Genomic DNA, 23786 nt, shown 5'->3' on the forward strand with positions numbered 1-23786 from the left:
GGTTGGAACTTCCAGCTTCCAAGTTATTCACCAATGGCCAATGATTTACTCATTCATGCCTATGGAATGGAACCTCCATAAAAGCCCTAAACAACAGGGTTCACAGAGCTTCCCGGTTGGTGAACACATGGAGGAGCTGGGAGGGTGGTGCACCCAGAGAAGACAGGGAAGCTCTGTACCCCTTTTCTCCTCATACCTTGCCCTAGGCACCTCTTCCATTTGGCTGTTCCCGAGTTGCATCCTTCGTAATAAACTGGTAATAGTAATTAAACTGTTTTCCTGCCTTCTGTAAGCCATTCTTACAAATTATTGAAACAGAAGAAGGGGTTGCGGGGACCCCCGATTAATATATATTTTATGAAAACAGCATAATCTCATTCGTGAAAATTTAGAATACACAGAAAAGTAATTATATCGCTCAGAGGAAACAACTGCTTAAACCATTTAAAGACATGGCTGTTAGAAAGGATTTCCACCAAATGCTAAAAGAACTGGGGCGGGGTGGAACGACTGGCCAAGATAACTGAATTAATACTCAAGCTCTAGAGTTGTGCCTTTATATTTGGATTAAAGAAGTGAAATTTCACCTACAGAAATGAGTATACTTGGTTTACAGGTGGGACTGGCTCAAGGGTCACAAATACCACAAATATAATAAACACTTGTTTTCCCATAAGGAGTTCAATAAGATTATTTTCAACTAGAAGAACACATCTTAGCTTTACTGCTGAGGCAAAAATTTACGACGCTTATCAGAGGGCACACTGCAGATTAATGAATGCTACTGAAGAGACAACATAAAGAAATCTGGAGTTGGGGAACCACCACCCATCATCCCCAAAACCTAACGCAAGTCTGCCCATTACTTTCTTGCCCAGAGGCATATAATTATTACCCCGCTGCACCAAAGGACTACATTCTGACAAAGTTTCTACTTTGGGACAGGCACTGTACTAGCTCCTGTTTCTCTAAGTTGTTACATTTACAGAATTTGATGGGATACCCAGTTCACACAGTAATACCAGTAATTAATAATGTACTAACAAGTTCCTTTATAATGATACCTTACTGTGTTTTGTTTTAGTTTCACATACATAATAAAGTGGTGCTCAGCTTCAGAGATGTGAAGTATAAGCAACTAGCCTATTAATAAATGCAATTTGGCAATATATCAAAAGCCCTAAAATGTGCAAAAGGATGTTTGTTCAAGTATTATTTATAACAGCAAAAATATATTAGCAACCTAAGATTCCAACAAAAGGGAATTATTTGAACACTGGTGCATCCCCATAATGAATTATTAGTCAGTAAATATTTTTAAGGTAAATACATGCTGATATACTCACAATACAGTAGTGAAAAACAATATATACAAAGTGATCCCGTATTTGTAAGTATATATGAAATTGAATTGTGCCAGGCTTCACCATCCTGTAAACGTCATACTTCCATTCTTACAGTCAAATTATTATGGTATAAGACTGGATTGGCTATTATTTCCCCTCAAAGTATCCCTCAAGTTATGTCTGTCCTGAAAAAAAGATGCCTCATATTATAAGTCTGTCAGCTACATTCACCATGCGGAATACATCTTCCTGCACTGATTCTCACTTTACCATCACCATTGCCCATAAAGCCATGGAGGAACCTCCCTACTGCCCTTACCGTCTTGAGAATCCTAATGTCAGAGCCAAAGGAATGACTCCAATGTCTCCAAAGCTTCCAAACCTTGGGAAAAAATGGCCCCCCCTGCCTTCACTCACAAATTCTCAAAGTTGCCAATGGATGCAAATAGATGGTAGGGAAAGAGTGAGGGGTTTATGCTAGCAGCCTCGGTGTTCAGTTCAACGAGCCAGAAGTGCCCTGTTCCACGTGTATTTGCCCAAAAAAGGGTCTTGGAAGGGTTTACACCAAGTTGTTAACAGTGGTCATCTTTTATTATTCTGGAAGTTTTTCCTTTTCTTTTTTTTTAATCTGTGATTTTATAATTTTATTCAATGAACAGGTTTTGTTTTTGTGACAGGACCAAAAAACACAATTTTTTAAGTTAAAAAATTAAATATTTAAGTAGGAAATACATTACTAAGAACCATTTCCTTAAAGGGCAAACTGTAAGAATAATTTCTGGCAAAAAATTCAGTCTTATTCTGGTCTCTAATTCTGCCCCCAATGCCAAGCCTCCTCCTGTCCCATCATTACTTACATTCCTGAAGACATTCTGTGTCTGTGCAGTAGGACTGGGACTGCCTCAACTACAATGAATAAGAAGAAAGGAAAGTTAGCCACTGGACTTAACCAAAAATGGATACTATTTATTAGAAAGATCATGTTTTGCTTTTTAATGAATGCTACTACAGTATATATCATACCTTCAAAATCAGATAAAAACATAGAATATATTGAGGGGCTGTTCAGTTTGGGGGGATTATTTTCTCCTCAACATAATATTCAAATATACTGTGATCTAGTGCAATTCACCTATTTAAATTAGGAATTTTTAAAAGTCACCTGTGGATGGGTGCTGGTGGTGGGATGAACTGGGAGATTGGGATTGACATATATACACTAATATGTAGAAAATAGATAACTAATAAGAAATCTGCTATATAAAAAATAAAATAAAATTTAAAATTCAGAAAAAAAAAGTCACCCGTGACAGAAACTCCTGCTGCCATATGTTATTAGACTTCCCAAAGGAAAAGCACTTAACTGTAGAGGAGAGCTACTAGAAAAAGAGTAAACTTCGTTAATAAGGTTTTTTTCTCCCTGAAAATTAGAAGCCTCTGCTTCTAATAGAAAAAATAGGTTCTCTTTGTAGAAAATGCACCTTTGAAAAGAAGGCTTTTTTTTTTTTTTTCCTTTTTGCTTACATCTGCATAAATAGCGGTTAGACAAGGAAGAAACTAATAAAAACGATACCACAGGAGTTGGGGGTGGGATGGAGGAATGGAGTGGGCTCTGATGAGAAGGGATCCGAAGTTTTCAATGTCTATCTTTATATACAATTTAATTTTGGAAACATATGATTATGAATTTTAAAGATAAGTGAAAAGTAAAAACCCATCTATCAATAAACATATATCATCCTTTTATGAATGTTCACCCTATGCTGAGGGCTTTTAGGATGTTTAGAAATGATCATCTCATAAATCTTAAAAGAGATGATACACAGTAAACTGAATGAACATGCAACTTTTCAATTCAGCCTCATTACTTTATAATGACACCCCCTCTCCATTAAAGCAGTTAACGCATAACCTGCAATTGTTTGGGGAAGCAGCTACAGAGCAGTTGTGCTTAGCTGGTTAAGCACGGGCTCTGCAAAAAGGCAGATCTTGACTTAAAGTCAGGCTCTGCAACTTTCTAGAGTTTCAAGACCTTGGGTGAATTCTTTAACACCTCTAAGCTTTAGTTTCCTCATCTGGTAAAATGGGGATGATATTACCTATATCTGAGTACAAGTGAGAATTAAAATACACAGTGCATATGAAATGTCGTAACAACCCAAGAAAGAAGAAACGTTAGCTATTATTATTACTGTGCCAAACAAATTATGACCTCATCTAAAACAATTATTGGAATTAACAGAACAAATCATCTTGTAAGTTGTTCTCTAAGACGATCAGGCTTGCTTTGGTGTATATCACTAAAAGTGTTGTATTTGTTTTTTGGTTTTTGTTTTTCAAATATTTATTTATTTGGCTGTACCAGGTCTTAGTTGTGGCATGCGGGGTCTTTAGTTGCGGCATGCAAACTCTTAGTTTCGGCACGTGGGATGTAGTTCCCTGACCAGGGATCAAACCCCGGCCCCCTGCATTGGAAGCGTGGAATCTTGGCCACTGAACTACCAGGGAAGTCCCCAAAGTAGTTCTACTTGAATTAGAATGGGAAAACAGATCTTAATTAATGTAAAAATATGCTGGGTACCTTAAACCTTCTTAAATATGAAAAGAATCAATCCAAAACCTCTTTAAAAATTTATGCATTCTACAGCTATTATCAAAAAGACAATAAATAACAAGTGTTGGTAAGGACGTGGGAAAAGGGAACCTTTGTGCACTGTTGGTGGGAATATAAATTGGTCGCGGCCACTATGGAAAACAGCATGGAGGTTCCTCAAAAGATTAAAAGTAGTGTTACCACATGATCCAGCAATTCCACTTCTGGGTATTTACCCGAAGAAAACAAAAACACTAATTCGAAAAGATAAATGCAGCCCCATGTTTTCTGTAGCATTATTTACAATAGCCAAGACATGGAAATAACCTAAGTGTCCACTGATGGATGAATCGATAAACACACACACACACGCGCACACACGCACACGCGCGCACACACACACACACACACACAGAGGAGTATTATTCAGCCATAAAAAAGAATGAAATCTTGCCATTTGCGACAACATGGATGGACCCCAAGGGCATTATGCTAAGTGAAATAAGTCAGACAGAGAAAGATACTGTATGATCCACTTATATGTGGAATCTAAAAACAAAGATCTCATGGATATAGAGAAGAGACTGGTGGCAGGGGGGAGGAGGGTGGGCAAAATGGGTGAAGGGCAGTCAAAAGATACAAATTTCCAGTTAAAAAATGAATAAGTTATAAGAATGTAATGTACAGCATGGTGACTATAGCTAATAATATTGTAAAAAATTACACATTCTAAAGAAATTGAAAAAAAGATTACTAGACCCTTGGGTCACAAATCAGACCTAATGAACCTCCTACTTTACATATACTTTAAGTTTTATTAATTTTTTCCCAATAAGCAATACGTATACACAGTACAAAATTCAAAAGTACAAAAGGATACTCTATGCAAGGTAAATCTCTTGCTCTCTTCTGTCCTTCAGCCTCCACAGCACTCAGGTTTTTTTGTGAATCTCTCCAGAGATGTCCTTACATTTTTATAAGCATATATATATCTTTTCCCATTACTCTTCCACCTCTAAGTAGCATTGTAGCAAATGTAAAACAAAAAGATTTATTAGGTCTTTGGATTGAACAAGTACTATCTAATTACTTAAGATATCAAATAAGGAGTAAAAATAACTTTCTTGGGTTTAGTATTTAGCAATCACACAGCATATCCCAAAATCTACAGCTGTGATCGAAATGACCAATGAATTATCAGTTCATTGTACATTATGTAACTCAAGTGCCAGCCCTGGCTTTTGGCTATAGCTCTACTTGAACTGATGCCCTTGTCTTCAGGTCTGACTTGCTGGCTGTCTGTAGCTCAATGATAGCTACAAATGACATGATTTCCATGTGAAAAGCCCCCAAGTCTTTACATATCCACTTCCTCACAAATCTACTTCCATGGAGGGCCACACCACCAGCTCTAGGCTTCTTCTTCATGCTTCCATCAGTCTCATCCTCCTTTCTCAATGTGGGTCTACCAGATAAGATGCTCACTGTGTTCGTTTTTGACCTCCCTGTGATGCTGGCAGATCTGGGTTTCACCCCACACCCTTGCAGTGGGTTTGTAGTCTATAGCCAGGGTCACCAAACTAAAACCGTAGGCTGGAGGCCTATTTTTATAAATAGTTTTACTGAAACATAGCCACACCCATTTGTTTACATATTGTCTATGTCTGCTTTCACTACAACAGCTGAGTTTAGTAGTTGCCATAGAGACTCCAAGCCTAAAATATTTACTATCTGGCCCTTAAATTACTCAACACTACTGATAATGACAACCAGCTAAAGACATCTAGGAAATACCCATGAAATATGAGAAAAAACAAGCATTTTTGTGTAGCTATATAAAAGTGTTCATTTAGAAATGTGAGATGCTCATTAATTATGTCTAGTTATAATGCAACAATCGTTTATTTACTTATTCATTCAAAATGTTTACTGAATGCCTACTACATGCCAAGTACAGTTCCAGGTACTGAGGATATGGTGTGAAAAGGACAAAGTTTCTGAAAAGACAAAGTTTCTAGTCTTATGGATCATACAGTCTTGTGGGGGAAATCAGACAATTAACAAGTATATTATAAAAATGTCAGAGAGCCACACAGAGAAAGTAGGATGGCATACAGTGGCAGTCCAGTAGCCACTTTAAATTAGGCAGACAGAGGCAGTAACACTTAAGGGACTATCTACACAATAATAGCAGTAAAAGATCAAGGAGATGAGCATTCAGGAATTCCAGACAGAGTAAACAACTAGGAAATGCCCCTAGATGAAAAGGTGCCTGCGAGTTGGTGTTGAGGAACCACAAGGCCACTGTGGCTGGGGCGTGTAAGCAGTATTACTTAGCTGCTGTATTTAGTCAACCTCAGAACCAAATGCTCTCTAGATATGCACAAATCAGCACAGTTTTCTGTTAATGGCATTAGTCTGACTGCCTCCAATTCTAAGACATATAACAGATACCTATATGTTTTATCAATGTGGAATAGGGGTACCTTCTTATTATCACATTAGAAATACATTTAAATACAAATATATTTTAATGATAAATTTATAAATTATATTACTTTAAATTATAATTTAAATAATTTATTATTTATATTACATTATAATAAAAATAAAATTACAGAATACTTAGACATTAATGTGGATTAATTCACTGACTTAGTACAATTATCATTATGTTTTCTAGCATTAAAATATGCATACTTTCATATAATTACAATCATTATAATAACAAATATTTACTGGGAACTTTTATGTGGTAGAGACTATACTAAGAACTTTAATTTATTTAATCCTCACATTCAATAGCAGGAGGCAGGTGCTATAACTCCTACTTTATGGATGAAGAAATGTGTTTGCGAGAGGTTGGCTAACATATCCAATACTAACTCCAGAGTCTAAATTTTTAATCTCAATTCCATTCTACTTTACAACATACAAAATTTTGTATCAAAATTTTAGTTAACATATCATTAAACACTGTGTAACCAACCACAATTTGTTTTTCACAATTTTGCATGGTTACAGAATACTCCAGTGAGTTGATAATCAACTGATATAAAACTGAACTGAAGCAAATTCAGAGTAAAGCGAAAATGACCATAGATGTCATTACCTAGTAACCTCTAAGATTAACACAGCCAATGTTTTCTTTCAGCACTAAGAGATCTCTTTCCCTTTAGGTGTCACCAGAAGGAGTAGGCTTCCCTTTGGGACTATGATAAAAAAAAACGGTAATGTACAATTTGTCCTGCTATACAAGTTTCTAGAAAACTAATTCACTCACAATTGGTAAATATAGAAATGATGTCAGCTTTATGTGGTAGCTGTGTTGGTTCATAAATGATTTTTTTCTAGGTAAGGGGAACCACAGAGTGGGAGGTCAAATTACGACTTTGAGCAGGTCAAATTATAACTCATGCCATGCAGGCAGAAGCCTTTTCAGCTTTAAGAAAATTGTTAAAAAGTGCCTTCACACATGCATACACACACACGCATACGCACGCGCGCGCGCGCGCGCGCACACACACACACACACACACACACACACACACACACACACATGACCAAGAATGAGAAGAAATTATTCACTGGGAGCCTGGCTGACTGAAGCACTCCATCTCTAGCCCAAGCTGCAGTGAATCTTTGGGACATTCCACCAAGAGCTGGAGCTGGATCCTGCTCTTCTGGCTGATCTCCTATGGGTTCCTGGCTACACTCTACATGTTCACAAGCAGATGATGCTGCAGGCTCTGAATAATAAGGTGCCAAAGTATCATGACCACATTTCTAGTCCAGGACTTAGTGTTTTACCCAAACCAGCGTGTTGGTTCAGTATGTCAGATTCAAACACGATGGGTAAATTATAGTCTTTAAAGAATTTAAAAAACACATTTAGTAAAACAAGAGAGTCTTTTGATGGAACTCTTTAAACAGAGAGACCTAACTTACAGTGCGTCTCAGTTTTCTCTTGACTTATTTGAAGAATACAGTGGGACTACTGATGCTGATTTTGGCTACTCCAAAAGGAAACCATTTATGAAAGCAAACATAACTAAAAGAAAACCAATAAACAAGGTCCTACTATTTTCAAAACTATATTCAAAATCCTGCAGTCAACCATAATGGAAAAGAATATGAAAAAGAATGTACATATATATATATATAGAACTGAATCACTCTGCTATACAGCAGAAAATAACACTATACTGTAAATCAACTATACTTCAATTAAAAAAAAAGAAAACCAAGGATAATAAATGAAGGAAACAGGCATGGCAGTATCTACAAGATGGAGCCATAAACTTCAAGTATTTTCTGTATTACAGTGGAGTGGCGGGAACTACATGTGGACTATCTACAGCCAATGGTTGCTGCCTAGGTAAACCTTCATGCTAACACTGATCCCAGGATCCCAGGGAAGATCTGGGATCTTCCCCAGCTAACCAGGATGGCCATGTAAAGTTCCTTAGATGAGTTAGCTTCAAAATCGAAGAGACAACATAGTATGATTAGAAGAAACGTTTTTCTTCCTTGGGGAAAAAGGCAGAAAACAGAGATTTAAAGAATACAAGAGTCTTGGCAGAGATTTCCTGTTAGGGAAAATGTAGAACCTAAAATAGTCTCTTAGGATATCCAGGAAGCCTCATATAGAACCTTGGCTGTCAGAGGCTGATGGAAAAACCATAGATCAAAATAAGACTCTAATGACAAAAAGCAGATAAATGGAACTTCTATGAGGAAGCTTACCTTGGAGAAATTCTTTGAAGAAAATTACAAAAAACAGAAAGTCTCTCTTTGGAGTTATCAAAAGGTACCTGCTATGGATGTTCGTGTTTCCCTCACCACTCCAAATTCATATGTTGAAGCCCTAATTCCCAAAGTGATGGAATTTGGGGATGGGGGCCTTTGGGAGGTGATTAGGTTTAGATGAGGTCATGAGAGTGGAGCCACCGTGATGGAATTAGTGCCCATACAGGAAGAGGGTGAGACCAGAGCCGTCATTCTCTCTGTGCCATGTGAGGGTACAGCAAGGTGGCTGTTTGAAAACCAAGAAAAGAGCCAAATCACCCTGGCATATCTGGCAACATCTTGATCTTGGACTTCCCAGTGCCTCCAGAACTGTGAGAAATGATTACTTGTTGTCTAAGCTGCCCAGTCTGTGGTATTTTTCCAGAGCAGCCTGAGCAAACTAAGACAGCACCTAAACAAGAACTTATCTGCTGTTTTTCTATGTCTGCTCAAGAACCTCATGTATATTGGAGGTGCTCTTCTTACCCATGCACCGGGTCTACCTGTGGACTGGTAAACAGTGTGGTACAGAACAGTGGTTCAAAAGAGAAGCTTTAAAGTCAGAGGTATCTGGTTTCAAATTCTGTGTCTGTTACTTTCTTAGGCAGAGTTTCAAACTATAGAAGAGATAAATACAATCTGTTATCTACCTTAATGTCATTGTGAGTATTAAATGACATAATTAATATTATATAAAATTAAATATAAAATGTACATAAAAACTCAGGTCATGGCCCACAGAATGCTTTCGGATTATAGCAACATGCAGGAAAGGGCTGCCTGTTTGTACAAATAAGCCTATTCATATTTATCACTACTATTTTTTCAAAAAGTGAAATTCCAAAAACAACAACAAAAAAGTACTTTCAAATCAGGTGTTAAACAGTTGGTCAATGTCCTCTGACCAGACCTCACACAGCTCACAGTAACAGGTTAGCTTGAAATAACCTTAGACTGCCAAAACCCAGCTCCCCCTAATTTTTAATACTGCACAGCATTCCATTTAATTGCATCATTTCCAAATTTGTATATGAAAAACAATGTTGTGGTGAATGTTCATATAAATACAGTCTTACACACTTGATTAATCTCTTTAGAATATGGAGTAGAGTTGCTATAGTGAAGGTATGTACACTTTAAGTTTTGATATACATTGCCAAATTAGAGGAGGGGAATTTTAAAGAAATGACAAAATACAAAGTACATTCAATTCAATTATTCCTGCATAATCACACCACTGAGGAAGCCCAGTGTTTCAACTGGGAGACAGCTAAAACCTAACTATATCTGATCACATTTAGTTCTTTTTTTTTAAATTTATGTTACTGAAGTATAGCTGATTTACAATGTTGTGTTAATTTCTACTGTACAGCAAAGTGATTCAGTTATACATATATATGTACATTCTTTTTCACATTCTTTTCCATTATGGTTTATCACAGGATATTGAATATAGTTCCCTGTGCTATACAGTAGGATCTTCTTTATCCATTCAATACACAATAGTTTGCATCTGCTAATCCCAAACTCCCAATCCTTTCTTCCCCTATCCCTTCTTCCCCCTTGGCAACCACAGGTCTGTTCTCTATGCCTGTGAGCTTGTTTCTATTTCGTAGGTAAGTTCATTTGTGTCATATTTTAGATTCCACATATAAGTGGTATCATACGGTATCTTTCTCTTTCTGACTTACTTCACTTAGTATGATAATCTCTAGATCCATCCATGTTGCTGCAAATGGCAGTATTTCATTCTTTTTATGGTTGGATAGTATTCCATTGTATATACGTACCATATCTTCTTCATCCATTCATCTGTCGATGGACATTTAGGTTGTTTCCATGTCTTGGCTATAGTAAACAGTGCTGCAATGAACACTGGGGTGCATGTATCTTTTCCAGTTATAGTTTTGTCTGGATATATGCCCAAGAGTGGGATTGTAGGATCATATGGCAACTCTATTTTTAGTTTTTTGAGGAACCTCCATACTGTGTGTTTTCCATAGTGGCTGCACCAATTTACATTCCCACCAACAGTGTAGGAGGGTTCCCTTTTCTCCACTCCCTCCTCCACCATTTGTTATTTGAAGGCTTTTTATTTTTTCTTCTTAATTATTTATTTATTTGGCCATGCCACGTGGTTTGTGGGATCTTAGTTCCCCAACCTGGGATCGAACCCAGGCCCTCGGTGAAACCTTGGAGTCTCAAACACTGAACCACCAGGGAATTCCCTGAAGGCTTTTTAATGATAGCCATTCTGACTGGTGTGAGGTGGTACCTCATTGTAGTTTTGATTTGCATTTCTCTAATAATTAGCAGTGTTGAGCATCTTTTCATGTGCCTTTTGGCCATCTGTGTGTCTTCTTTGGAGAAATGTCTATTTAGGTCTTCTGCCCATTTTTTGATTGGGTTGTTTGATCACATTTAGTTCTTAATGACTAAGTAGCATCTCTACATATTTTCCTACAATATTAACAAAAATATTCAATAACTTGGAAGGACCACAATAATCCATGTACATTTAAGCCTGAAGACTTCAAATAATCAGGTTAAAGGCAAGTCTGAGTTTTTGTTTTTGTTTTTTTTTTGTGGTACGCGGGCCTCTCACTGTTGTGGCCTCTCCGTTGCGGAGCACAGGCTCCGGACGCGCAGGCTCAGCGGCCATGGCTCACGGGCCCAGCCGCTCCGCGGCATGTGGGATCTTCCCGGACCGGGGCATGAACTCGTGTCCCCTGCATCGGCAGGCGGACTCTCAACCAGTGCGCCACCAGGGAAGCCCAAGTCTGAGTATTTTGAAAACAGTTTTTGAATGTCTAACACTAATAGGTTGCCCAAATGATATGCATATAGTTTCCCAAATCCTACAAAAATACCTTCTAAATTTGAGTTTAATTAATTTATTGAACTAAAAGTCATCATGTAATTTATGGCCACTGACAAGACAACAACATAACTTATATGCTATACCTTTATGGTACAGTCTATTTTGATTATATATAAAGATATAGATACATGACTGTCCACAAACTCAATGCAACATCTGGCTAAGAGAGCAATAAATGTCATGAAATGGGATATGTGAGTGGGGGCCAAGAGGAAGGGGGACTCTGACATTTTGCTCTGTATTTCTACATTATTTCAAGTGTCCGTAATTTAGATATTCACATATTATAAGTATCATTAAAAGGAAAGACAAAATTCCAATACCATGATACTTGAAAATGAGGCTGACTCTGATTTGCTGTTATGGACTCAATGTTTGAGTCTCCTCAAAATTCATATTTTGAAATCCTAATCCCCAATGTGATGGTATTAGGAGGTGGGGCCTTTCAGAGGTGATTAGGTTACGAAGGTGGAGCCCACATGCGTGGGATTAGTGTGCTCATAAAAGAGACCCCAGAATGCTTTCTTGCCCTCTCTTCACCCTATAAGGATACAAGATCTGCAACCTGGATGACGGGCTCTCACCAGAACCCAACCATGCTAGCACCCTGATCTTGGACGTCCTGCCTCCAGAACTGTGAGAAATAAATTTCTGTTGTTTATAAGCCACCCAGTCTACAGTATTCTGTTATAGAAACCCGAACTAAGAAATTTGCTAATATGAAAAAATAAATGAAGTGAAAAAAAAACAAGTTGCAGAAACGTAAATATACTATGATCCCTTCTATGTGAAAACAAATTTCTAGAAAGAGATATATAGCAGACTGTATTTTCTAAAAACAGTCATAGCAGTATTTCTAACCACACACGCTCTTCCAGAATCTTACCACTCCCCATCAAGAGGTGGAGTCTCCTAATTCAAAAATGGTTTAAAATTAACTCAAAATATATTAAAGACCTGAATGTAACACCTGAAACCATAAAAATCCCAGAAGAAAACATAGGTGGTAAGCTCCCTGACATCAGTCTTGGTGATAAGTTTTTGGATCTGACTCCCAAAGCAAAGGAAACAAATGCTAAAACAAATAAGTGAGACTACATCAAACTAAAAAGCTGTTGCATAGCAAAGGAAACCATCATCAAAATGAAAAGGCGGGCGTCCCTGGTGGTGCAAGTGGTTGAGAGTCCGCCTGCTGATGCAGGGGACACAGGTTCGTGCCCCGGTCTGGGAAGATCCCACATGACGCGGAGCGGCTAGGCCCGTGAGCCATGGCCGCTGAGCGTGCACGTCGGAGCCTGTGCTCCAGCAGCGGGAGAGGCCACAACAGTGAGAGGCCCGCGTACCGCAAAAAAAAAAAAAAAAAAAAAAGAAAAGGCAACTTATTGAATGGGAGGAGATATTTGCACATCATATATCAGATAAGGGGTTAAATATCCAAAATATATAAAGAACTCATATAATTCAATAGCCAAATAAACAATCTGATTAAAAAATAGGCAGAGGATCTCAATAGACATTTTCCCCAAAAAGACATAAAGATGGCCAACAGGTACATGAAGAGATGCTCAATATCACTAATCATCAGGGAAATGCAAATCAAAACCACAATGAGGTATCACCTCACATATATCCATCATATATATATATATATCAATATAATGCAATTATTATTCAGCCTTAAAAAGGAACAAAATCTTGCCTTTTGCGACAACATGGATGGACCTTGAGGGAATTATGCTAAGTGAAATAAGTCAGAGAAAGACAAATACCATATGATCTCACTTATATGAGGAATTTAAAACAACAACAAAAGATCAAGCTCAAAGATATAGAGAACAGATTGGCGGTTGCCAGAGGTGGGGGGGTTGGGAGGTGAGTGAAATAGGTGAAGGGGGTCAAAACGTACAAACTTCCAGTTACAAAATAATTTAAGTTATGGGGATGTAATGCACAGCATAGTGACTATAGTTAAGTAATAACATATTGCATATTTGAAAGTTGCTAAGAGAGTAGATCTTAATAGTTCTCATCACAAGAAAAAAAACTGTAACCGTGTATGGAAACAAGTGTTAACTAGACTTACCCGTGACAATCATTTCCCAATATATACAAGTCGCACACCTGAAACTGTTATTTGTCAGTTATACCTCAATTCAAAAAAGAGGTGAAGTCTATTCCCCCTCCTCTTAAAGCTGAGCAGGCTCAGGACTGCTACAACCAGAAGTATAGTAGAAGTGTTGTATGTGACTTCTTAGGCTAGGTTATAAAAAGTATCCAGGCTGCATGGTTCTTTCCCTCCCCCATCCTCTCGGGATGGATGCTTCTTGCCCTTGGAACCAAGCCACTGTGCTGTGAGGAAGCCAAGCAGCCACATGAAAAGGCCGTATGTAGGTGTTCTGGCTGACAGTACTAGGTAGGGTTTCAGCCACCAGCCAGCATCAACTGCCAGACAGTGAGTGAGCAAGCCTCCAGATGCTTTTCTCGCTCCCAGCCTCTCAGTTGTCCAGTTAAGAACCCAGACATTATGCAGCAGACAAGCCATCTCCACTGTGCTCTGTATGAACTCTAGACACACAGTTTGTTAACTTAATTGAAAGGTTTTTCTTATGCCACTGAGTTTTAGGGTAATTTGTTATACAGCCATAATAACGGGAATATAAGAGAAATTGTAAATAGCTTAAAATCAGTAAAGTGGCAATGAGAGGCTGGAGAACATAGGGAGATTTTCACTTTTCCATTTCTACACTTAGTACTGCTTGAATTTTGTGACATGATGACATGCACTAGCTATTTTATCTTTTTTGTTTTGTTTTGCAGTACGCGGGCTTCTCACTGTTGTGGCCTTCTCTCATTGCGGAGCACAGGCTCCAGACGCGCAGGCTCAGCGGTCATAGCTCACGGGCCTAGCCGCTCCGCGTCATGTGGGATCTTCCCGGGCCCGGGCACGAACCCGCGTCCCCTGCATCGGCAGGCGGACGCTCAACCACTGCGCCACCAGGGAAGCCCGCTATTTTATCTTTTAAATAAAACATAATCTCACTTCTGTGAAGGAGGCCAGAAGGGGGTCCCCTCACACAGTACAACCTGATGTCAATTACACGAAGAATTGTCAATTACAGACCTCAACAGAAGATCATCAATCACAGGCCCCAACAGGAAAAGATGTACACTGCATCTCCTACAATAAACTGACTACCCCAGCAACTCAGCCAATGAGAAGCCATCATCACCCTGAGCTCTCACTTTTCTCCAATGGGTTTTTGTTCAAAACAACACCTCCCAACTTACTCCTTTTTCTCTATAAAATAATGTCCCTCTCCTTTATTCCTTGGACTTGCTAAATAATATTAAATTGGGGATAAAATATATATACCATAGTATCTAAATGTTTATTTGTGAGAAAGATCCGGGAAGGTGCATACCAAATTCATCTAGGGAAGTAGGAACATGCCAGATATAGAGAAGTGAGTGAGAAGTTTGGGCTTACTTTTAATGTATTGATTTTGTGAAAAAACATTAGTATATTATTCATATTAATAAACATTTTACAAAAATATAAATTAATAGGAAAATATACTAACAGTAGATATATTTGCTGGGTAGAGAAGTTTCTTAAGAAACTTTTCAGGCATACATCTTCCAGGAAAAGGCCAATAATAGGTCTTACTTAACGTGACTTATTTAAGTACAGTGGACATTAGTCACAATTTACAAGGCCTTCAGGCTTGTAAGGGGAATCTGACCAATGATCTCCCAGATCACATGCTTACAGTACTTTAATACGGAAACAAATGTAAGTAAATTAGAGATGCAGAAGTTTCAGTTACATGGTTTAGATTAGAGCTGAAATACAGAGCTCAACAAACAAACAAAAGGGGGATTATCTGCATTCCAAACCTTAGTTTACAACAGAAAGGAGGAAAAACACAAAGCATAACCTAAATTCACATTTCTAAATCCATCTGTTCTTTCTGGAACTCCTATCATTAATAGAAGAAACTGTATACCAAGAGACAGCCAGTCAAGGAGAACAGGAGAAGTAGCTGGCAAGAGAGCAGAAGAGGATAAAAACAGAATAATTCTGCAAATGGGGAACAGAAAAAGTCTCTCGCCAGGCCATCTTTATGGTTGTAAGGAAATATAAGTGATTTAAAAAAAACCCAAACAACTAGATATATCAGTTATAAGGAAATACCTCCTTAAAAACAAAACTAACCTCAGAGGAGACACACACCAAAAAACCTACAACTTAAAAGAATGATTTATAATTAGACTATGATTTTGTGTTGGCATCTTTCTACATATCTAGTAGTATTCTACTACATCAATAAAAACCCATATTTATCCATAGGCATATTCCCATGTTAACAAGTAATGAAACACAGAACTGTATGTAACATGGTAAAGATATCCGATTTTTTTTTTGCATTTTATGTCTCATTTTTAATTCATTTTCAGTACTGATTATGGTTTTTTTTTTCATTTTAACATCTTTATTGGAGTATAATTGCTTTACAATGGTATGTTAGTTTCAGCTTCACAACAAAATGAATCGGTTATACATATACATATGTTCCCATATCTCTTCCCGCTTGCGTCTCCCTCCCTCCCACCCTCCCTATCCCACCCCTCCAGGCGGTCACAAAGCACCGAGCTGATCTCCCTGTGCTATGCGGCTGCTTCCCACTAGCTATCTACCTTACGTTTGGTAGTGTATATATGTCCATGCCTCTCTCTCGCTTTGTCACAGTTTACCCTTCCCCCTCCCCATATCCTCAAGTCCATTCTCTAGTAAGTCTGTGTCTTTATTCCTGTTTCACCCCTAGGTTCTTCCTGACATTTTTTTTCCTTAAATTCCATATATATGTATTAGCATACGGTATTTGTCTCTCTTTCTGACTTACTTCACTCTGTATGACAGACTCTAGGTCTATCCACCTCATTACAAATAGCTCAATTTCGTTTCTTTTTATGGCTGAGTAATATTCCATTGTATATATGTGCCACATCTTCTTTATCCATTCATCTGATGATGGACACTCAGGTTGTTTCCATCTCCAGGCTATTGTAAATAGAGCTGCAATGAACATTTTGGTACATGACTCTTTTTGAATTATGGTTTTCTCAGGGTATATGCCCAGTAGTGGGATTGCTGGGTCATATGGTAGTTTTTTGTAGTTTTTTAAGGAACCTCCATACTGTTCTCCACAGTGGCTGTATCAATTTACATTTCCACCAACAGTGTAAGAGGGTTCCCTTTTCTCCACACCCTCTCCAGCATTGATTGTTTCTAGATTTTTTGATGATGGCCATTCTGACTGGTGTGAGATGATATCTCATTGTAGTTTTGATTTGCATTTCTCTAATGATTAGTGATGTTGAGCATTCTTTCATGTGTTTCTTGGCAGTCTGTATATCTTCTTTGGAGAAATGTCTATTTAGGTCTTCTGCCCATTTTTGGATTGGGTTGTTTGTTTTTCTTGTTATTAAGCTGCATGAGCTGCTTATAAATTTTGGAGATTAATCCTTTGTCAGTTGCTTCATTTGCAAATATTTTCTCCCAGTCTGAGGGTTGTCGTTTGGTCTTGTTTATGGTTTCCTTTGCTGCGCAAAAGCTTTGCAGTTTCATTAGGTCCCATTTGTTTATTTTTGTTTTTATTTCCATTTCTCTAGGAGGTGGGTCAAAAAGGATCTTGCTGTGATTTATGTCATAGGGTGTCCTGCCTATGTTTTCCTCTAAGAGTTTGATAGTTTCTGGCCTTACATTTAGGTCTTTAATCCACCTTGAGCTTATCTTTGTGCATGGTGTTAGGGAGTGATCCAATCTCATACTTTTACATGTAGCTGTCCAGTTTTCCCAGCACCACTTATTGAAGAGGCTGTCCTTTCTCCACTGTACATTCCTGCCTCCTTTATCAAAGATAAGGTGACCATATGTGCGTGGGTTTATCTCTGGGCCTTCTATCCTGTTCCATTGATCTATATTTTTGTTTTTGTGCCAGTACCATACTGTCTTGATTACTGTAGCTTTGTAGTATAGTCTGAAGTCAGGAAGCCTGATTCCTCCAGCTCCGTTTTTCGTTCTCAAGATTGCTTTGGCTATTCGGGGTCTTTTGTGTTTCCATACAAATTGTGAAATTTTTTGTTCTAGTTCTGTGAAAAATGCCAGTGGTAGTTTGATAGGGGTTGCATTGAATCTATAGATTGCTTTGGGTACTAGAGTCATTTTCACAATGTTGATTCTTCCAATCCAAGAACATGGTATATCTCTCCATCTATTTGTATCATCTTTAATTTCTTTCATCAGTGTCTTATAATTTTCTGCATACAGGTCTTTTGTCTCCTTAGGTAGGTTTATTCCTAGATATTTTATTCTTTTTGTTGCAATGGTAAATGGGACTGTTTTCTTGATTTCACTTTCAGATTTTTCATCCTTAGTGTATAGGAATGCCAGAGATTTCTGTGCATTAATTTTGTATCCTGCTACTTTACCAAATTCATTGATTAGCTTTAGTAGTTTTCTGTTAGCATCTTTAGGATTCTCTATGTATAGTATCATGTCATCTGCAAATAGTGACAGCTTTACTTCTTCTTTTCCGATTTGGATTCCTTTTATTTCCTTTTCTTCTCTGATTGCTGTGGTGAAAACTTCCAAAACTATGTTGAATAAGAGTGGTGAGAGTGGGCAACCTTGTCTTGTTCCTGATCTTAGTGGAAATGCTTTCAGTTTTTAACCATTGAGGACGATGTTGGCTGTGGGTTTGTCATATATGGCCGTTATTATGTTGAGGAAAGTTCCCTCTATGCCTACTTTCTGCAGGGTTTTTATCATAAATGGGTGTTGAATTTTGTCAAAAGCTTTCTCTGCATCTATTGAGATGATCATATGGTTTTTCTCCTTCAATTTGTTAATATGGTGTATCACATTGATTGATTTGCGTATATTGAAGAATCCTTGCATTCCTGGAATAAACCCCACTTGATCATGGTGTATGATCTGTTTAATGTGCTGTTGGATTCTGTTTGCTAGTATTTTGTTGAGGATTTTTGCATCTATGTTCATCAGTGATATTGGCCTGTAGTTTTCTTTCTTTGTGACATCCTTGTCTGGTTTTGGTATCAGGGTGATGGTGGCCTCATAGAATGAGTTGGGGAGTGTTCCTCCCTCTGCTATATTTTGGAAGAGTTTGAGAAGGATAGGTGATAGCTCTTCTCTAAATGTTTGATAGAATTCACCTGTGAAGCCATCTGGTCCTGGGCTTTTGTTTGCTGGAAGATTTTTAATCACAGTTTCAATTTCAGTGCTTGTGATTGGTCTGTTCATATTTTCTATTTCTTCCTGGTTCAGTCTTGGAAGGTTGTGCCTTTCTAAGAATTTGTCCATTTCTTCCAGGTTGTCCATTTTATTGGCATAGAGTTGCTTGTAGTAATCTCTCATGATCTTTTGTATTTCTGCAGTGTCAGTTGTTACTTCTCCTTTTTCATTTCTAATTCTATTGATTTCAGTCTTCTCCCTTTTTTTCTTGATGAGTCTGGCTAATGGTTTATCAATTTTGTTTATCCTTTCAAAGAACCAGCTTTTAGTTTTATTGATCTTTGCTATCATTTCTTTTATTTCTTTTTCATTTATTTCTGATCTGATTTTTATGATTTCTTTCCTTCTGCTAACTTTGGGTTTTTTTTGTTCTTCTTTCTCTAATTGCTTTAGGTGCAAGGTTAGGTTGTTTATTCGAGATATTTCCTGTTTCTTAAGGTAGGATTCTATTGCTATAAACTTCCCTCTTAGAACTGCTTTTGCTGCATCCCATAGATTTTGAGTTGTCGTGTCTCCATTGTCATTTGTTTCTAGGTATTTTTTGATTTCCTCTTTGATTTCTTCAGTGATCACTTCTTTATTAAGTAGTGTATTGTTTAGCCTCCATGTGTTTGTATTTTTTACAGATCTTTTCCTGTAATTGATATCTAGTCTCACAGCGTTGTGGTCGGAAAAGATACTTGATACAATTTCAATTTTCTTAAATTTACCAAGGCTTGATTTGTGACCCAAGATATGATCTATCCTGGAGAATGTTCCATGAGCACTTGAGAAAAATGTGTATTCTGTTGTTTTTGGATGGAATGTCCTATAAATATCAATTAAGTCCATATTGTTTAATGTATCATTTAAAGTTTGTGTTTCCTTATTTATTTTCATTTGGGATGATCTGTCCATTGGTGAAAGTGGGGTGTTAAAGTCCCCTACTATGAATGTGTTACTGTCGATTTCCCCTTTTATGGCTGTTAGTATTTGCCTTATGTATTGAGGTGCTCCTATGTTGGGTGCATAAAATTTACAATTGTTATATCTTCTTCTTGGATTGATCCCTTGATCGTTATGTAGTGTCCTTCTTTGTCTCTTCTAATAGTCTTTATTTTAAAGTCTATTTTGTCTGATACGAGAATTGCTACTCCAGCTTTCTTTTGGTTTCCATTTGCATGAAATACCTTTTTCCATCCCCTTACTTTCAGTCTGTATGTGTCTCTAGGTCTGAAGTGGGTCTCTTGTAGACAGCAAATATATGCGTCTTGTTTTTGTATCCATTCAGCCAATCTGTGTCTTTTGGTGGGAGCGTTTAGTCCATTTACATTTAAGGTAATTATCAATATGTATGTTCCCATTCCCATTTTCTTAATTGTTTTGGGTTCATTATTGTAGGTCTTTTCCTTCTCTTGTGTTTCTTGCCTAGAGAAGTTCCTTTAGCAGTTGTTGTAGAGCTGGTTTGGTGGTGCTGAACTCTCTCAGCTTTTGCTTGTCTGTAAAGGTTTTAATTTCTCCATCAAATCTGAATGAGATCCTGTTAACCTTATGGGGATTCCCTTGTGTGTTATTTGTTGTTTTTCCCTTGCTGCTTTTAATATGTTTTCTTTGTATTTAGTTTTTGACAGTTTGATTAATATGTGTCTTGGCGTATTTCTCCTTGGATTTATCCTGTATGGGACTCTCTGTGCTTCCTGGACTTGATTAACTATTTCCTTTCCCATATTAGGGAAGTTTTCAACTATAATCTCTTAAAATATTTTCTCAGTCCCTTTCTTTTTCTCTTTTTCTTCTGGAACCCCTATAATTCGAATGTTGGTGCGTTTAATGTTGTCCCAGAGGTCTCTGAGACTGTCCTCAGTTCTTTTCATTCTTTTTTCTTTATTCTGCTCTGCATTAGTTATTTCCACTATTTTATCTTCCAGGTCACTTATCCGTTCTTCTGCCTCAGTTATTCTGCTATTGATCCCATCTAGAGTATTTTTCATTTCATTTATTGTGTTGTTCATCATTGTTCGTTTCACCTTTAGTTCTTCTAGGTCCTTGTTAAATGTTTCTTGCATTTTGTCTATTCTATTTCCAAGATTTTGGATCATCTTTACTATCATTATTCTGAATTCTTTTTCAGGTAGACTGCCTATTTCCTCTTCATTTGTTAGGTCTGGTGGGTTTTTATCTTGCTCCTTCATCTGCTGTGTGTTTTTCTGTCTTTTCATTTTGCTTATCTTACTGTGTTTGGGGTCTCCTTTTTGCAGACTGAAGGTTTGTAGTTCCTGTTGTTTTTGGTGTCTGTCCCCAGTGGCTAAGGTTGGTTCAGTGGGTTGTGTAGGCTTCCTGGTGGAGGGGACTAGTGCCTGTGTTCTGGTGGATGAGGCTGGATCTTGTCTTTCTGGTGGGCAGGTCCACATCTGGTGGTGTGTTTTGGGGTGTCTGTGGACTTATTGTGATTTTAGGCAGCCTCTCTGCTAATGGGTGGGGTTGTGTTCCTGTCTTGCTAGTTGTTTGGCATAGGATGTCCACCACTGTAGCTTGCTGGTCGTTGAGTGAAGCTGGGTGCTGGCGTTGAGATAGAGATCTCTGGGAGATTTTCACTGTTTGATATTATGTGCAGCTGGGAGGCCTCTTGTGGACCGGTGTCCTGAAGTTGGCTCTCCCACCTCAGAGGCACAGCACTAACTCCTGGCTGCAGCACCAAGAGCCTTTCATCCACACGGCTCCTTAATTTGGGATGATTCGTTGTCTATTCATGTATTCCACAGATGCAGGGTACATCAAGTTGATGGTGGAGCTTTAATCCGCTTCTTCTTTGGCTGCTGGGAGAGATTCCCCTTTCTCTTCTTTGTTCTCACAGCTCCCAGGGGCTCAGCTTTGGATTCGGACCCGCCTCTGCGTGTAGGTCGCCGGAGGGCGTCTGTTCTCTGCTCAGACAGGACAGGGTTAAAGGAACCGCTGATTCAGGAGCTCTGGCTCACTTAGGCTGGGGGAGGGAGGGGCACGGAGTGCGGGGCGGGCCTGCGGCGGCAGAGGCCGGCGTGACGTTGAGTCAGCCTCAGGCGCGCCGTGCGTTCTCCCGGGGTAGTTGTCCCTGGATCCCGGGACCCTGGCAGTGGCGGGCTGCACAGGCTCCCCGGAAGGGTGTGTGGATAGTGACCTGTGTTCGCACACAGGCTTCTGGGTGGCGGTAGCAGCGGCCTTAGCGTCTCATGTCTGTCTCTGGGGTCCGCACTTTTAGCCACGGCTCGCGCCCGTCCCTGGAGCTCCTTGAAGCAGCGTTCTTAATCCCCTCTCCTCGCGCACGAGGAAATAAAGAGGGAAGAAAAAGTCTCTTGCCTCTTCGGCAGGTCCAGACTTTTCCCCAGACTCCTTCCCGGCTAGCCGCGGCGCACTAACGTCCTGCAGGCTGTGTTCACGGTGCCAACCCCAGTCCTCCCCCGGTGCTCTGACTGAAGCCCGAGCCTCAGCTCCCAGCCCCGCCCGCCCCGGCGGGTGAGCAGACAAGCCTCTTGGCTGCTGAGTGCCGGTCGGCCCTGATCCTCTGTGCTGGAATCTCTCCGCTTTGCCCTCCGCACCCCTGTTGCTGTGCTCTCCTCCGCGGCTCCAAAGCTCCCCCGCTCCGCCACCCGCAGTCTCTGCCCGCGAAGGGGCTTCCTAGTGTGTGGACACTTTTCCTCCTTCAGAGCTCCCTCCCGCTGGTGCAGGACCCGTCCCTATCCTTCCGTCTCTGTTTATTCTTTTTTCTTTTGCCCTACCCAGTTACGTGGGGGGTGTCTTGCCTTTTGGGAGGTCTGAGGTCTTCTGCCAGCATTCAGTAGGTGTTCTGTAGGAGCTGTTCCACGTGTAGATGTATTCCTGGTGTATCTGTGGGGAGGAAGGTGATCTCCGCGTCTTACTCTTCCACCATCTTCCCGGAAGTCTCCCAAGATACCCGATTTTAATTGAAAGGGACTCACTGTATATTCTTATCCACCTCTTTAAGTCTTCTTAGCCAGTATTTAATGAGTAAAACATTAAAGTTCTAATTAGAGTATTAGATTAGGTTAGAAAAATGCCTGTAATGTCAGATAATGCCTCCATTTTTTAATGTTTCTGAACATTCCTGAGACAAACAGAACCTGGCAAACAAATCCTGGCAAAACACTTACCTGGCAAAATACAACTGCATTAAAAACAGTCTAATACCTGTGTAACCCAAGGGTGTAATTAAATCATAGGAAGGAAACATGCCAATAGAATAAGTAAAGCTTTACTTGTCATGAGCACCCCAAAATGGGCATTCTTTGTACTGCAGTCTTACTAACCTTGAACTGTCATTTGCTTTAAAAGTCATTTGCTTTAAAAGTCCATATTGCAGATATATTGGGTTGGCCAAAAAGTTCGTTCGTTCTTTTCCGTTAAGATGGCTCTAGTAGTACTTAGTTGTCTTTAACTTCATTCGAAACAATTTTTTTAGATTGTATGTGACAGCTCTCATATCAACGTGCATTTAAAAAAAGACATCAAAACTGGTGAACTTCTGTGTAGCCATTTTAATACTGAAGATGGAAGAAAAAAAGCAACAGTTTCGGCATATTATGCTTTTATTATTTCAAGAAAGGTAAAAACGACTGAAATGCAAAAAAAGATTTTGTGCAGTGTATGGAGAAGGTGCTGTGACTGATCAAACATGTCAGAAGTGGTTTGTGAAGTTTCGCGCTGGAGATTTCTCACTGGACGATGCTCCACGGTCGGGTAGACAAGTTGAAGTTGATAGCGATCAAATTGAAACATTAATTGAGAACAATCAACGTTATACCACGCAGGAGATAGCCGACATACTCAAAATATCCAAATCAAGCACTGAAAATCATCTGCACCAGCTTGGTTATGTTAATCGCTTTGATG

General features: G+C 39.0%; 1 protein-coding gene across 1 annotated transcript in view; it reads right to left on the reverse strand.

The window, feature by feature from the left end:
• SMIM14 (small integral membrane protein 14) overlaps positions 1-23786 on the reverse strand; it is a 69801-nt gene that overhangs the window by 13107 nt on the left and 32908 nt on the right. The window contains exon 3 of the mRNA XM_067735749.1: positions 2204-2252. Coding sequence (XP_067591850.1) covers positions 2204-2252 — 49 coding nt within the window. The remainder of the gene's footprint in view (positions 1-2203; positions 2253-23786) is intronic.

This window comes from Pseudorca crassidens, chromosome 4 (assembly GCF_039906515.1).
Source record: "Pseudorca crassidens isolate mPseCra1 chromosome 4, mPseCra1.hap1, whole genome shotgun sequence".
NCBI classification, from domain to species: Eukaryota; Metazoa; Chordata; class Mammalia; order Artiodactyla; family Delphinidae; genus Pseudorca; species Pseudorca crassidens.